The 15328-nt window shown below is 47.0% G+C and overlaps 1 protein-coding gene across 1 annotated transcript in view; it reads left to right on the top strand.

The window, feature by feature from the left end:
* Nucleotides 1-15198, top strand: part of LOC144668800 (procollagen galactosyltransferase 1-like) — a 28542-nt gene extending 13344 nt beyond the window's left edge. The window contains exons 8-11 of the mRNA XM_078531163.1: nt 1578-1710; nt 4391-4518; nt 8778-8984; nt 11203-15198. Coding sequence (XP_078387289.1) covers nt 1578-1710; nt 4391-4518; nt 8778-8984; nt 11203-11470 — 736 coding nt within the window. The 3' untranslated portion in view covers nt 11471-15198. The remainder of the gene's footprint in view (nt 1-1577; nt 1711-4390; nt 4519-8777; nt 8985-11202) is intronic.
* The last annotated feature ends 130 nt before the right edge of the window (nt 15199-15328 follow it).

Genomic DNA, 15328 nt, shown 5'->3' with positions numbered 1-15328 from the left:
ACAACAGTCGGCAATGATTTCATGATCACCATCAGACTTTTAATTCCAGATTTTTATTGAATTCAAATTTCAGCATCTGTCCTGATGGGATTCGAACCCGGGTCACCGGAATGTTACCCTGGGTCTCTGGAATACCAGTCCAGTGACAATACCACTATGCCACCACCTTCCCAATGTGATTTTGGTATTGTTGTAAATATAAAACTGATGAATTCTCTGCCAGTCAGTATCTGCAGCAATTCATCCCAGGGCTTCCGGTTGGCAATACCGTAGATATCACCCTCTTAGTGTCTCGTTCTCAATGACTGGGTGTCCTAGGCTCCCTCCCATCCCATTTTCATCTCAAACTGGCTAATCAGAAGACATATTTGTTGGGCTATTAACCCACCATTCAGTCATAGCATGTCAGTTGTGATGATGGCAGTTTTTATTGTGTTGAACTTATTTCTGTCAAAATCCTAATAAATGGTTAAAAAAGATATAGAATGGGTTACATGTTTTAACAAGCAACAGCCACTGTATGGAGTGATTCCAAGGTAGGGTTCAGGATTCCAAGAATCTACTGTTATTTGTATCACATTGCTGTACAACATTTGCAGTGACATTTCTTGCTTGGATGATGGCGATCTTCTCGCAGACCCCCTTCATTCTCTTTGGGGTGTGGGTGTGACTGGTAAGTCCAGCATTTGTTGCCCATCCCGAGTTGCCCTTGAACTGAGTGGCTTGCTAGGCCATTTCAGAGGGCAGTCAAGAGTCAACCACGTTACATGTAGGCCAGACCAGGTTAGGACGGCAGATTTCCTTCCCTAAAGGACACCAGTGAACTACATGGGTTTTTATGACAATTGATGATCGTTTTATGGTTGCTGAGACTAGCTTTCAATTCCAGATTTTATTAATTGAATTTAAATTCCACCAGCTGCCGTAGCGGGATTTAACCCCGTGTTCCCAGAACATATAGCTTGGGCCTCCAGATTACTAGTCCAATGGCATTACCATTATGCCGCCTTTTCCCCCATAACCCACTTGTTTGTGTGGAAGTCATTGCCAAATGGGTGTAGTACCTCTCAGTGATCAGGTGAGCAGCTCTCTTGATGGTCTTGTTCCTGACATGAGCCATCGTGGATTCCAACCCCTACTGCATTACGTTCTGCATTATATATCGCCTATTATTTCAGAATCAGTTGCAGCTTGTCAGTTTAAACATTCTGAACTTTCCTAGCTCTGTTGTGTGGAGACAACCATGGGGAAGGGAGGGATTGATGGGTGAGGGCCAGTCAATCCGGATAAGTGGGGTTGGCTTGTGAGAATGGGATGGGCTTGTCGGAGCCAAATGGCTTTGTATTCCTGAAAAGTGTTCTCTTCCTACGTGCTGCTTATTCTTCGTTCTTGATCTCCCCCTGTGGGGAAAGGTACAGACAACTGGCGTTGACTTAGAAGATCAGCCATGATCACATTGAACGATGGAACAGGTTAGAAGGGAAGAATGGCCTGCACTTGCTCCTATTTCTCACGTTCTTAATTGGTGTTTGCCTCCTGAAATGGGCTAATGCTTCTCCCATGAATCTTCCCAACAGAGCTTTCAACAGCAGCCAGATGAAGACTCTTGGCATCACGATGTTGGCAGATTATCAAGACCCATACTCGGGGCGGCCCTTGACCAAGGGGGAAATGGGCTGTTTTCTCAGTCACTACAACGTCTGGAAAGAGGTAAGAAGCCTCAGTGTTGGGCGAGGGCCTGTGGGAGTTTGGATCACTAAGTTGGCATTGCTCTTTGTAGCAATAATAGGGGAGCCGTACTAAGACTTAATCCCAAGTTACGTACTGCAGGGTACTTGCTGTGATCCAGTGAGTGTTGAAGCATTAACTATCAGTCCAGGGCTGAGGATTAGTAGTAAGATATTGACTGAAGTTCTTTGATAAACTGCTCAATACCTTAATGCTATGAAATGACAACCTTTTTTAATGTATAGAGATGAGTTAGTCTGGAGCTAATTTTCCACAGGTGTTTCTCCTTTTCCTCTTTCATAACTTGAGCTAAAGATCTGCATAAACCCCAAAGAAAAATCTTAGAAGGGGGAACTCTTTCTAAATTGCTGGCTAGGCCTTAGCTGGTGTATTGTGGCCAATTCAGGGCCCCACGCTTTAGGAAGGATGTTGTGCCCTAGGATAGGGGCAAAGTAGATTTATCAGAATGGACAGACTAGAGAAGCTGAGACTGTTCTGCTTAGAGCAGAGAAGATTAAGATACCCTGGGGTACGCATCGCGCGGGCACAACATCTCTCCCTTGGGTCTGGGTCTGGGTGCTGTTACGGAAAGGGTTTAATTTGAAACATCCCTGATTTCGCCCCTCACTACCCATCTGTCAACAAAAAGGTCGTCTTGATTTTTGATTTCCCCCTTTGTAAGTGGTGGCGTATTTTCCCCAACCCTTCAGTTTTGGAGTGATCCAATCCTCTGTTAATAATCCTATAGCAAACTCGAGATAGGGTAAAACCAGAGGGTTAATTTATTTTACACTCACTCAAAACGCATGGAAGAGGGTTCACAACGTTCCTCCACCACCTTTTTTTTCTCCATTCATACAATAAAAAAGGGATAAGGAAAAGAAAAAGGTACAGGGCAAAACCACAGAGAAGATAAGGATTATTGCTTCACGTGAGTTCAGAATCAAAAGTCTAATGGTGTATTTCTTCAGAGGTTAGCAGACTGAAGCTGATGCGGAGTAATCAAGTTTTCCAGTAGCGCTGACTCCCACGATGGGAGAAGCATGTAGCGATGAATTAGTCTTGTTGTAGGCACTGGTTCAGATGTTCCAGAGGGCCAGGCAGTTTAAACCTGGACAGAGTTCTGGTTCTGCTGCTGTCCTGTTGATGGAAGATGGCAGACTGGCTTTGTTCAGCTCCACAAGGCAATATTACAGGATCTAGCTGGTGGTGGGGTTGGGGGTGGGGGGGGGAAGTCATGTGACCTAGCTCCCATTTCTTCCCCTTGGCTTGGGCAAAGGATGTATATTCCAGGTCTGAGATGGATTAATGTTTCATCAGTTAATAAGCACATAGGTTTCAGGGTCCCTTTGTCCTCACGGACATATTATCTCCATTAGCCAGAGCTTGGCCTTAGAAATGTGAAGGGACTTTGTGCATTTCCTCGGAATTTGCTTTCTGCAGTCACAGGGGGCATTAATACATCTTAGAAATAATGAGGACCCTGCTGTTTTTTGAAGCTAGAAATTCCTTTTGTGTGAGTCATAGCTAGTCAGGCTTTAGTCAGTATAAAGCCTTTGTCTATTTAAAAAAATAATTTTATAAAGTAGCCAGGATGATATATATATATATATATATATATTCTCCTTCATGCCTCATGGGCAGGACAGTGCCCATTCTCCCTAGGGTATGGATCCCATGGACACTGACACTCTCCCTGAGGTACGGGTCCCAGGGCACTGACATTTCCTGGGGTACAAGCCCCATGGATGCGACAACTTTACCTGGGGACAGGCACCCCCTCTCACTGGGGTAGAAATACCACCGGCTCGACAACTTTCACTGAGGTATGAGCACCCCCACTTTCCCTGTGGTAGAAGCCCCATAGACTTGACAACTCTTGGGCAGAGGCCTGCTCCCCCTGGACTACGAGCACCAGCTTTCCCTGGGGTATGAGTGCCACAGGCACCTACTCTGCCTGGGGTATGAGTGCCACAGGCACCTACTCTGCATGGGGTATGAGGGCCACAGGCACCCACTCTCCCTGGGGTATGAGTGCCACAGGCACCCACTCTCCCTGGGGTATGAGAGCCACAGGCACCCACTCTCCCTGGGGTATGAGGGCCACAGGCACCCACTCTCCCCGGGGTATGAGGGCCACAGGCACCCACTCTCCCTGGGGTATGAGTGCCACAGGCACCCACTCTCCCTGGGGTATGAGAGCCACAGGCACCCACTCTCCCTGGGGTATGAGGGCCACAGGCACCCACTCTCCCTGGGGTATGAGGGCCACAGGCACCCACTCTCCCTGGGGTATGAGGGCCACAGGCACCCACTCTCCCTGGGGTATGAGTGCCACAGGCACCCACTCTCCCTGGGGTATGAGTGCCACAGGCACCCACTCTCCCTGGGGTATGAGTGCCACAGGCACCCACTCTCCCTGGGGTATGAGGGCCACAGGCACCCACTCTCCCTGGGGTATGAGAGCCACAGGCACCCACTCTCCCTGGGGTATGAGAGCCACAGGCACCCACTCTCCCTGGGGTATGAGTGCCACAGGCAGTGACCTGGATCCATGATGAAGAATCCCCGACAGCTGCAGCATGTCCTAACTTTGCTGTGTTTTATTTCCGTTTAAGGTGGGACTTGGTGGTTCTCACTTTGTTCCTCTGGTTTCCTGTAGATTGTTGAGCGAGGACTGCAGACATCGGTGGTGTTTGAAGACGATCTAAGGTTTGAGATTTTTTTCAAGCGAAGACTGAAATATCTGATGAAGGAAGTGGAGAAGGCCGCACTCGACTGGGATCTGATGTGAGTCAGCAGAGAGAACGCCCCGATCTAGTTTGCCTTTGACCTACCTTCATAATGTGCTCCATGCCACATTATTGCCACCTGTACCAGACACCATGGTAATCCAGGCAGAGTTGCTGGGGGGGGGTGGGTGTGCGGTTAAAGTGCATCTCTCTTACCAGTATTAGCAAACCTGGCAAGCATTCTGTGCTCCAGGGACTCGTTAACACCACTTTTGGGAGCACCTATATTTAGAGCCACCACCACCTCCTGAGGGCAGTTAGAGATGACCAATAAATGCTAGTTTTCCTACGCTGTCCAGGTCCAAACTTTGGCCCATGTGCTATTTCTGCCCTTAATTCCCAAATTACAGCTGGAATTATCTGTTGTTACCCAGTTTCTGTTAATAGCTGTGTGGTCGGTTTGGCATAATTACAGTTTCCAGACCAAAATAAGCACAAGTATGTTTCAGGGCAATGATTGAGGCTCTGGTTAAACCACTAATGAGAGGACTGTGCTACAGTCAACTAGATCTGTGGTTGCATTCCAAATTGGGTACGGTCCCCCTGCACAGGGTAAAATGGACACTCAGTCTCTCAAATCTGCTCCACACAAGAACTATACATCACTACACAAAGGTGCCAGCTGTGTAACTCTCGCCTCTTGAGCCAGAGGGTCATGGATTCAATTCCCTTGTTTTTTTTGCAAAAATATACTTTATTCATCAAATATCTGAAAGAATGCCACAAAACATTTCAAAATGGCCATCACAAAAAGCACAATAATACTCAAGATTTACACATAGATCATCTCGCACTCTGAGGTGCTTCAGTACAATTTTTGATGCTTGTAATATTCACTGCGTATATTCAGTGTGGGTCATACAGCCCAAGGGGTCTCTACAATTCCCAGCCCCTCGGTGCACTATGACTGAACGGTCTTAGCGACCTTTCCCCATTGGGCCTCTGAGGCCGCTGCCTCAAGCTTTAGTGCGTCCCTCAACATGTAGGCCTCAACGTTAGAATGTACCAGTCTGCAACACTCGGTCGGGGGAAACTCTTTACACTGGAAAGAGTTTCAAGTTTTGGGCAGACCAATGAGTGCCTTTCACCGAGCTGATGATCCTCCAGCTGCAGTTGATGTTTGTCTCGGTGTGTGTCCCTGGGAACAGCCCGTAGAGCACCGAGTCCTGCGCCACAGCACCGCTCGGGGTGAACCTCGACAGAAACCACTGCATCTCTCTCCAGACCTTCTTTGCAAAGGCACATTCCACAAGGAGGTGAATAATGGTCTCGTCCCCACCACAGCCACCTCAAGGGCAACGTGCGGAGGGGGTGAGACTCTTGGCGTGTTGGAAGGATCTGAGGGGGAGGGCCTTTCTCACCACCAGCCAAGCTACATCTTGGTGCTTGTTGGAAAGTTCTGGCGATGAGGCATTCTGCCAAATGACTTTGACAGTCTGCTCGGGGAACCATCCGACAGGATCCACCATCTCCTTTACCCACAGGGCCTCTAGGACGTTACGTGCCGATCACTACCTGAAGGACTTGTGGTCAAAGGTGTTTCACTGCATAAATATTTCCACGAGAGACAGGTGGTACAGATCGGTCCAACTACTTTGAGCATTCCGCGGCAGCGTGGCCAGACCCATCCTTCACAACACCGGGGACAGGTAGAACCTCAGCACGTAGCGACACTTGGTGTTTGTGTACAGAGGGTCTATGTACAGCTTGATACAGCCGCACACAAAGGTGGCCATCAGTATGAGGGCGATGATTCAATTCCCACTCCAGAGACTTAAGCATATAATCCTGGCTGACACTCCTGGTGCTTGTACAGAGGGAGTGCTGCCTTGTCAGAGGTGCTGTCTTTCGGCTAAGACTAACCGAGGACCCATCTGCCCTCTCAGATGGATGTGAAAGATACCATGGCACTGTTTAGAGAAGAGCCTCAACTAACTGACGCAGTCCATGTCCAAATGCAGCAAGACCTGGACAACACCCAGGCTTGGGCTGACAAGTGGCAAGTAACATTCACGCCACACAAGTGCCAGGCAATGATCATCTCCAACAACAGGGAATCCAACCATCGCCCCATGACATTCAATGACATTACCATCACTGAATCTCCACTATCAATATCCTGGGGGTACCATTGACCAGAAACTGAACTGGACTAGCCATATAAACACTGTTGCTACAAGGGCAGGTCAGAGGCTAGGAATCCTGCATCAAGTAACTCACCTCGTGACTCCCCAAAGCCTGTCCACCATCTACAGGGCACAAGTCAGGAGTGTGATGGAATACTCTCCACTTGCCTGGATGAGTGCAGCTCCCACAACACTCGAAGAAGCTTGATACTGTCCAGGACAAAGCAGCCCGCTTGATTGGCACCACATCCACAAACATTCACTCCCTCCACCACCGACGCACAGTAGCAGCAGTGTGTACCATCTACAAGATGCGCTGCAGCAACTCACCAAGGCTCCTTCGACAGCACCTTCCAAACCCACAACCATTACCATCTAGAAGGACAAGGGTAGCAGATAGATGGGAACACCACCACCTGGAAGTTCCCCTCTAAGTCACTCACCATCCTGACTTGGAAATATATCGCTGTTCCTTCACTGTCGCTGGGTCAAAATCCTGGAACTCCCTCCCTAACAGCACTGGATGTACCTACACCACATGGACTGCAGCAGTTTAAGAAGGCAGCTCAGCACCACCTTCTCAAGGGCAACTACGGATGGACAATAAATGCTGGCCCAGCCAGCAAAGCCCACATCCAATGGATGAATTAAAAAAAACACCCAAAAACAGATTATATGTCATTAATGTTTGTGAGATTGTGCTGTGTGCCAATTAGTTGCCTTATGTTGGCTTGACGTCACATCTCACTTTATAACACTCCTTTGCAGTGCCTTTGGATGGTTTATCATGTCAAAGGCACTATATAAGTACAAATTGTTGTTGAATTTCTCGACAATGAAAAAGGGGCAGCTGAAGAGTCAAATATTGCACCAAACCCAGGGACTTTGCAGTTGATGGCCTGGCTGTTGTAAAGCCATGACTGTTAATAGGTCTCACAGCTTTATTGGACAGATGTTTGCTGACAGCACTTAGGCAAAAAGACTTTAGATATCACCTTTCGCAATCTCAGGACATCCTAAAGCATTTTACAGCCAATTATTATTATTTTTTTAAGTGTAGTCACTATTGTAATGTAGGAAATGTGGCAGGCAGTCAGTTTGCACACAGCAAGCTCCCATAAACAGCAATGTGATAATGTTTTGGTGACATTGATTGAGGCATAAGTATTGCCTGGGACACCAGGGAGAACTCTCCAGCTCTTCAGAATAAAGCCACGGGATCTTTTACATCCACCTGAGAGGGCAGACAGGGCCTCGTTTTAACATGATGTCTACATCTGCGGGAATGGTACAGAGTGAGGCGGCATAGGGTGAGACAGTGGTGTTGTCACTGGACTAGTAATCCAGAGGCCCTGGTTAATGCGCTGGGGATACCACGGCAGCTGGTAGAATTTAAATTCAATTAATAAACCTGGGGCATAAAGCTAGTTTCAATAATGGTGACCATGACAACCATCATCGATAGTCGTAGGAACCCATCTGGTTCACTAATGTCCTTTAGGGAAGGAAATCTGCCGTCCTTACCCGGTCTGGCCGACACGTGACTCCAGGTGTGTCAGTTGCCCCCTGAAATGGCCTAGCAAGCTGCTCAGTTCAAGGGCACTTAAGGATGGGCAACAAATGCTGGCCTTGACGGTGACGCCCACATCCCACCAAAGGGTTAAAAAGAAAATCTCCAAAAGTGCAGCATTCCCTTAGTACTGCACTGGAATGTCAGCCTGGGTTTTGCACTCAAGTGTCTGGCTGGAGCCACAACCTTCTGTTTTGGAGGCGATACTGCTACCCATTCAGCCAAGACTGACAATTTGGAACACAAAGTGGAAGAATCTCATCCAGCGCTGGAAATCCCCACATTGCGTGTTATTTATTTTACTCTTTATCTCTAAATGCATGTTTTCAATGTATCTTCCTTTCATTCCCTTGCTTCTTTTTATACGTTGGCTTTCTTTTATGATCAGTCTCTTCATTGACAGCCTGGCCTTGATCTTCTGTAACTTTTCTCACTTGGTTCCTCCCAGGGCCCCATCCTCGTTTCACGTTTGCCTGCGTTATTTTGAAATTGATCTCCCCTCTGTTTTAACCTCTGCAGCTCCTTTTCTTTAACAGGATCCCCTGTTTCTGCTTCCTGCAGCTACATTGGCCGAAAGCGGATGCAAGTGGATCATCCGGAGAGGCCGGTGCCCGGGGTCCGGAATTTGGTCGAGGCCGATTACTCGTACTGGACTCTTGGATACGCCCTCTCGCTCCAGGGGGCGAGAAAACTCCTCGACGCCAAACCATTTGATAAGATGTTGCCCGTGGATGAGTTTCTGCCCGTGATGTACAACAAACACCCTGTGTACGTACTGCGAGCTCACAGACTGACCTTGCACTGAGCTGCCCGTGTTCTGAAATAAAAGGGGGAGGGCTGGGGAAAGCAGGCACTGGTCTGTGGGTGAAGTATTAATAGGCTGAACAGGTCCAAGAATGGAAGCAGTTCACGCTCTTCCCTCTCCTTACCTTTGGGTTAACATATGAGGAACGTTTTGAGGACTCTGGGTCTATACTCGATGGAGTTTAGAAGGATGAGGGGGGATCTGATTGAAACTTACAGAATACTGAAAGGCCTGGATAGAGTGGACGTGGGGAAGATGTTTCCATTAGTAGGAGAGACTAGGACCCAAGGGCACAGCCTCAGAGTAAAGGGAAGACCTTTTAGAACAGAGATGAGGATAAACTTCTTTAGCCAGAGAGTGGTGAATCTATGGAATTCATTGCCACAGAAGGCTGTGGAGGCCAGGTCATTGAGTGTATTTAAGACGGAGATAGATAGGTTCTTGATTGGTAAGGGGATCAAAGGTTACAGGGAGAAGGTGGGAGAATGGGGTTGAGAAACGTATCAGCCATGATTGAATGGCGGAGCAGACTCGATGGGCCAAATGGCCTAATTTCTGCTCCTATGTCTTATGGCCTTATGTCTTAATCAAGACACATGCAAGATGCTTAACTTGAAGCATGGTAACCTGAAGCGAGGCACGGTTAGCTCAGTTGACTAGATGGCTAACGTTTGGTTCAGAATGATGCCAACAGTGCAGTTTTAATTCCTATTCTGGGTGAGGTAGACTTAGCACCTGCCTCCTCGCCTTCTCATGCTTGATGCAGTGTGGTGCTCCTCAAGCTATATAACCATATATGTCTCTCTCTCTCTAATAGAGAAGGATGCCTACAGTCCTTCATGGACTAGGGCTAGTTACCAACCTGCCTAACCTGAGGGGAGTGTAGTACAGGGGAGAATGGTTGATGACTGCATAGCAGCATGTTACTTGCAGTCTAGTGAGAGATAGTGCAGCAGTTTGCACTTATGGAGTGCGAGAGGCTGTTGGAGGTGTGCAGGCCTGGTGGGTATGTGGTAAATACCTGCACCAAAATAAAATTTCCCAGTAAAAACTGTCTCCTAACATCCTTCAAAGCAACTGTGCTCTCTTTGACTTCCTGGCTAGGCTGTTGTAAATTGTGGGGGAAATTAGCAGCTGATTTGGGGGGGGAGGTTTGATGGAGGAGAGTGAGAAGGATCCTAAAAAAATGATAGGTCCCTGTAAATGGTGAGAAGCTAGCAACTGTGGAGCAGAAAGCTTTAGGAGTCCCAAGTATAGAAATCACCTAAAGCCGGTGAACAGGCACAAAAGTTAAAAAGCTATTGAAGTGTTCATCTTTGCCTCGAGAGGGCTGAAGTTATATTCCAGCTGTACAGAGCTCTGCATCTGGAGTACTGCATTCAGTATGGAGGACGCTGCATCTCAGGAAGGATATATCGACCTTGGGAGTGGATACAGTGCCAGGATGATACTGGGGCTAAAGGGTTAAAATATGAGGCCATGCTGCATTGATTTGGCTTATATGCCCTTGAATTTAGACGATTATGGGCTTATCTAGTTGAAGTGTTTCAGGTGATTAAAGAAGTTGAGAGGGTGGGGAGAGAAGAATGATTTCCATCGGTGGGGAGTCCAGAACAAGGGGCCATAACCTTAAAATTAGAACGGGGCCGTTCTGGGGTGATGTTCGGAAGCTCTTATTCACACGAAGGGTATGGACGTCTGGAATTTGCTCCCCTAAAAAGCTGTTGACGTTGGGATGGTGGTGGATGAGGGGTGGTGGGGGAGGGTAGTGTCAGTTGAAAATTTCAAAACACAGATTGAAAGCTTTTTGTTGGGATAAGTTTATTAAGGGTTACAGAAGCATGGTGGATGGATCAAGATCAGATACAGATCAGCCATGATCTAACTGAATGTTCAAATGGGCTTGAGGGGCTGAATGGCCTCCTCTTATGTTGCTAAAATATGTCTCTGAATCTGTTTTAAAGGGACAGCCCACTCTCTGACTACTTGGTTAGGCTGGTATAGCCTTGGCATGTGAGTGTGATTAATTCAAAAGCAGTCAGGATGATTGCATCTAAAGCCGATTCTCATTCCTAGGATGTTCTTCCTTTTCACTTGCTCCTGCCATGTGTTTTTCCAGCTGCTTTTCATGTCCCTCCCCTTGGCCTGTTCAAACTTGGCAGCTTTCTGTTCCTCCGTTAGGTCCGAGTACATGGATCACTTTGAGAAGCGCAACCTGAGGGCTTTCTCTGTGGAGCCGCTCCTCATCTACCCCACGCATTACACGGGCGACCCGGGCTATGTGAGTGACACGGAGACCTCCACGGTCTGGGACAACGAGAAGCTGAAGACGGATTGGGACCGTGCCAAGTCGCAGAAGACCAAGGAACAGGCAAAGATCCGGGAAGCAGCACAGAACCTGGACGTGTCACACTCCCCGATTGACTCGGCCTCCAGGGACGAGCTGTGACGGACGGTCTGTACCAGCGCTCACTGGCGAATTGCGGATGGGCCAAGCGGAATAAGCGGGAACAGGGAAGCGACCCACGTTCAAATGGTTTGGAATGACCTCTTAACCCCAGCTACACTCGGTATCGTCCTCACTGTGGTTTTCAGGGTGGGTGGGGGTTGTACTGACTAACTGTTAATTGCTGACTAATTTGTAATGTGCCTCAATGTATATTAATAGTTAGGTATACACGATTCACCTCAAAAGGACTGAATACCTCACCAGGGCCACTGCTATGAGTGAGTTGCATGTTTCCGTGTGCTATAAATTTGGCAGGGTAGGTGTGCGACTTAGGCAGCAATGCAGTACACATTGAGTCGGTCATCCATTATACACTTGGCCAAATGTTCAATTGCATGACTTTAATACATTGGCATGTCAAGCGGGGACTGTATAATGGAGGTCTTGACGCGATACTGCATAACTTGTGTTGCAGCCCTGAGGCGTCCTTCTGCTCTGCTCTGTCTCAAACGTTCTGTTTATATTACAAATGTAATACAAATAACATAACATGTATTTTTGTTGCAGCTATTTCACCCTTTAATTCACATATTTAAAGGTTGGTGCTCCTCTCACTGCGTTCGGCATGGTTTCCGCCTCGCTGCAGGTTTTACTGGTTGCCTAGAGATCCCGTCAGTCATAGCCTTGGTAACGGCGTCTCATTTCTAACCTGTCAGGTTTGCTGTAGCCCTATTAATAGGTTCTGGGAAACGAGTTGGCCAGAAAATTAGCTTCAGCTCCTGTACCTGAATAAACAATAATGTAACAAATTTCGCCCCCCACCCCTGTCTCGTCCCAATACAGGGAGTATAACTGTGGGGTGACCCACCTAAGGGGAATCACTGCTCATGAGAGATAGTAATATGGGCAATGGCCCACATGAAGGTAATGTGTGATCACTGCCCCAGCCCTGTGCTTATGGCCTGCAAATAAATGAAGGTAAGGTATTGATCGGCCATTGTCTAATTTAATGGTGAAACAGGTTTGAGGGGCTGAATGGCCTCCTCCAGTTCTTGTGTTCTCCGCACCAGCATTATCAGTATGTTTAGTACCTACACACGGCTGGTATTAGTGCAGTGAATGCCCCTGTATATTGGTTATAAACGTGGACAGTGCTTCCATTTGAAGGGCGTAAATTGTGATTTTTGGGATTCATTTTGGTTTCAGACAAGAATAGGGAAAATTTGTTGTGAAAATGCGGATAGTTGGTTGATGCGTGGCTGATGTTGAGCATTTATACTCTCGTTGGAAGTCAAAATTACGCTTAGGGAGTTGTGTAGGCAGTGGGTAGCTTCGAATCATTTCACAGATCCAGCGTCTGCGAAATCTATTACAAATCTCTTGGCCTCCCCGTCTGACACGTATCGAAGGTTTTAAATTCCTGGATCCAACTGCTGTTAAAAGTTTATTGCACTGCCTTGTCACCATGGAGATACCAGATGGCCAGAACATGAGTCAATTTTATTTTTGCTTTTTAAAAAAAATGTTCTCTATTTTTCGCTCATCCTGGATTCTCGAAACTCAAGCACATTTTTCAACAGAAAACAGTCTAGACTGTAGGGCAGGCCAGTAGTTACTCAGCCAACGTGCCTTGTAGGAGTTGGCAGTCCTGGTCTCCCTAGGACATGACATACTGATTATATCCAACAAGTTACTGCTAGTACAAGGAACAATACTACTCTCAATGTACTCGGGTTAAGTACGTTGACAGAAAAGATCACTATGGTCTATTTATTTGGTCCTAAACGCACTCTCATTACGTCTTTTTCCAAAAATTTACATAGCTCCTGCTGTTGCCCTTTTCTACGCTCTCGCTTTCACTTATTCTACATATTCCCTCCCCACTGTGTGAAGAAGTTTAATCAAAGCTGTTTGTTCACCTTCCCTTGTCTGCGTCCCCACCTACCCTCCAGCCGGTTACGGAGTTTAACGTTATGATCCAGCTTATCTGTCCCCTCAGAATCTCGAAAACTTGCCCAAGATTCCTCTCAGTGCAACCCAGGGGTATCTGCCCAGATCCACGTGCTGAAGTCCCGGAGTGGGGATCGAACCTTCTGGTACAGAGATGAGGGCTCTAACAACTGAGCCCAATTGCAAAGATGAAATTATTTAGGAAAGTGGGTGAAGTTTGAATATTGAATTTCCACAGGGCTTCTGAGAACTGATGCACCATTACCACGGTGGACTATGGATCGCATAGGGTTACACAGCACAGAAACAGGCCTTTCAGCCCAACCAGTCCATGCTGGGAGAATGCCTGTGGAGACTCACCTTCCTGACCCCCGATGTCACAGCTGTAGTCTAACTTGGGTACAAAAAAAGTACAGTACAAGGTACCGGATAGAGTGTAACAGCTCCCTGGCATCTGATGAAATAACTTGTCACCCTCCAGAAATCGATGGCCTTTATCAAGTAAGCCTAGATCTTGTCCTCTAATCTTCCTTCCATCCATATGGAAGCTTCTACAATGCACTTCACCACATGACCCAGCCTAAGTTGAAAGATGTCTGTGGTCGCTTCCCTGCCACCCTACCCTTAGGGAACCCGGTACCCAATGCATTGGAAGAGTATTGGGGACTGGCATAAGTTTCCCCCGATGTCCAGCGTGATAACTGGAACCAGCAATCTTCACCCAGTTCCTTTACATTTGCAGACTCACATTTTAGTTGGCCCCACACAGCAGGCTGAAGCAAAGAAAGCTAGGTCATCGTTTAAGGCACAGATTTTTCATCTGATTTCAGGTATTTACTTTTCGTCACTCTGCCCCCATTGCTGCAGAGTCTCTTCCCTGTGTCTGGATAACCAGAACTGAACACCGCATTCGAGGTGCAGTCTAACCAGAGCAGTCTACAATTTGGTTGGACATGTTGTGCTCACTAAGTGCCCAAGATCTTTTTCAACATCACTTTTAGTTATTGCAACGCATGTTTGCATTGGCCTGCATTAAGTTCCCTCTCCCAGTACTACCCACTTGTATATTTTGCCCACCTCTGAGCTCTTCCTTCCAATTCCACTGCCCCTACCAGTTTGACCAGGTTGCACTGGCTTTTGCAGTCTAACTCATTGATGGAAATCAGAAGTTCTAGTGTTCCCAACAATGTTCCTTGGGTCACTCCACTCGGTACTACCTCTCCCACCCTGACATTACTTCTCTAAATTAGATGCCTGTTGGTGCCTTACCTACAGACTATGGGGCTGCAGCCCAGCAAGAGTCAGTGCCTTCAGAAGAGGACAGGGGGAAAACTGAGGAGTAACATTATCTACAGCTGCTCTTTCCTGACTGAAATAACCAATGCCAACACTGCCTTTCCTAAACAACAACTCCCTTCCTCTCTCATGTTCCTATAAATTGGCTCAGTGGATATTGGATCAGCACTGATGATACAAATTAAGTGACACGGCTGTGAGTTTTATAACTACATGGTGCTTTATTGCAGCCAATTGTACAAATAGAGGATTTTTAAAAATAATTTCTTGAAGAGCTTGTACTTCAAAAGCAGAGTTTTTTATAAAATGGACAGGGTTTTCAGAGATGAATGCCGAGTCTGCCTGTGTTATGGCTCAATTGCCTCTGACATCATCCATTATCCTAGCAATGCCTAGGAATTTTTGATGTTATTTAATATTTTCCATTTTCTGTGTTTATATCAATGTTTACTTTGCAATTTACAATAAAGATTTTATACAAACACAGCTTTCTCATTTTTTCGATGCCTGTTCTCAGTTGAGGATATAATCCCAGAAAAGTCCACTTGGCCAGTGTGCCCTACAGCACAGGGTCAATGGACCATGCACCACCCAGTCATTCAACGTGCCCTG

This window comes from Cetorhinus maximus, chromosome 28 (genome assembly GCF_964194155.1).
Source record: "Cetorhinus maximus chromosome 28, sCetMax3.hap1.1, whole genome shotgun sequence".
Classification (NCBI taxonomy): domain Eukaryota; kingdom Metazoa; phylum Chordata; class Chondrichthyes; order Lamniformes; family Cetorhinidae; genus Cetorhinus; species Cetorhinus maximus.
The sequence above is the reverse complement of the archived record's forward strand: the minus strand, read 5'-3'. Positions and strand labels throughout refer to the sequence as shown.